The following is a 1,174-nucleotide window of genomic DNA, read 5'->3' as shown; positions in this document are numbered from 1 at the left end:
ATAAACTTCATTTAGATCTTCATCGTTATCTCCATGCTCCTCTTCGTCGTTTTCATCGCCAATTTCATCATCCTTTTCGTTATCCTCTTCATTAATTTCATCATTTTCATCATCGTCTTCATCGTCTATTTCATCATCGTCTTCATTATCTTCATCAACATCTTCATCGTTATTCTTTATCATTCTCTTCATTATTTTCATCGCCAATTTCATCATCGTCTTGCTATCTTTACATCATCTTTTTCGTTATCCTCTTCATTAATTTCATAATTTTCATCATCGTCTTCATCGTCTATTTCATCATCGTCTTCGTTATCTTCATCAAAATCTTCATCGTTATTCTTCATCGTCCTCTTCACTATTTTCATCGCTAATTTCATCGTCTTCGTTATCTTTTCATCATCTTTATCAACATCTTCATTGTTATCTTCATCATTCTCTTCACCATTTTCATCTCAAATTTCATCATCTTTTTCACCATCTTCTTCATCAATTTCGTAATCTTCTTAATCATCCTCTTTATCATATATTCATCGTCAATTTCATTACCTTTATCGCCAATTTTATCATCTTCTTCATCATTTCCATCGTCAATTTCATTATCTTCTTCATCGTCCTTTTCATCAATTTCATCATCTTTTTCATCGTTGCCTTCGTCATCTTGATCGTAAATTTCATCGTCTTCATCATCCTCTTCATCAATTTCATAATTGCCTTTAGTATCTTTTCATCCTCTTCATCCTCGGTACTGTCATGTTCATCTTCAGTATTCTCAATATCCTTATCGATATACATTCACGTGTACGATCCACATCACGACAATGATAACGATCGTGACGGTACTAAAAATGACGATAAAAATCGCGATATAGACGAAGAAGATAATGACGATGACGAAAACGGTGACGTGATGAAAATAACAATGAAGATGAGAATGTTGTTGAAGATGATAGGAGGTGTGATACAAATAACATGGAAAATGAGAATTTAATTAAAGATGAAGGCGTTGAAAACATACATCGTATATAATACTTGATACTGTACATATTTTTCGTTTACGTCGCAGTCCTACTATACAGGGTGTCCCAAAACTCGCGTTGGAGCCGGAAATGGGGGGTAGCTGAGACGATGCTGACCAACAATTTCCTTTGCAAAAATGTCGGTTCTTAATCAT

General features: G+C 34.3%; 1 protein-coding gene across 1 annotated transcript; it reads right to left on the bottom strand.

Moving 5' to 3' along the window:
- Nucleotides 1-212: 212 nt before the first annotated feature.
- Nucleotides 213-795, bottom strand: LOC128876626 (prostatic spermine-binding protein-like). The gene is made up of 3 exons (XM_054123148.1): nt 750-795; nt 550-693; nt 213-454 (listed from the first exon to the last, which is right to left on the bottom strand). Exons 1-3 carry the CDS (start codon nt 793-795, stop codon nt 213-215), a joined length of 432 nt encoding a protein of 143 aa, XP_053979123.1.
- Nucleotides 796-1,174: the final 379 nt, after the last annotated feature.

This window comes from Hylaeus volcanicus, chromosome 1 (genome assembly GCF_026283585.1).
Source record: "Hylaeus volcanicus isolate JK05 chromosome 1, UHH_iyHylVolc1.0_haploid, whole genome shotgun sequence".
Lineage (NCBI taxonomy): Eukaryota > Metazoa > Arthropoda > Insecta > Hymenoptera > Colletidae > Hylaeus > Hylaeus volcanicus.
This window is presented reverse-complemented; position numbering and strand designations above follow the sequence as displayed.

Coding starts and splice junctions, on each gene's coding strand:
- LOC128876626 (XM_054123148.1), bottom strand. CDS start 795: ATGTATATCGATAAGGATATTGAGAATACTGAAGATGAACATGACA. Junction 694..749: donor TACTGAAGATGAACATGACA/GTACCGAGGATG, acceptor AAATTGATGAAG/AGGATGATGAAGACGATGAA. Junction 455..549: donor TGATAAAATTGGCGATAAAG/GTAATGAAATTG, acceptor ATGAAATTTGAG/ATGAAAATGGTGAAGAGAAT.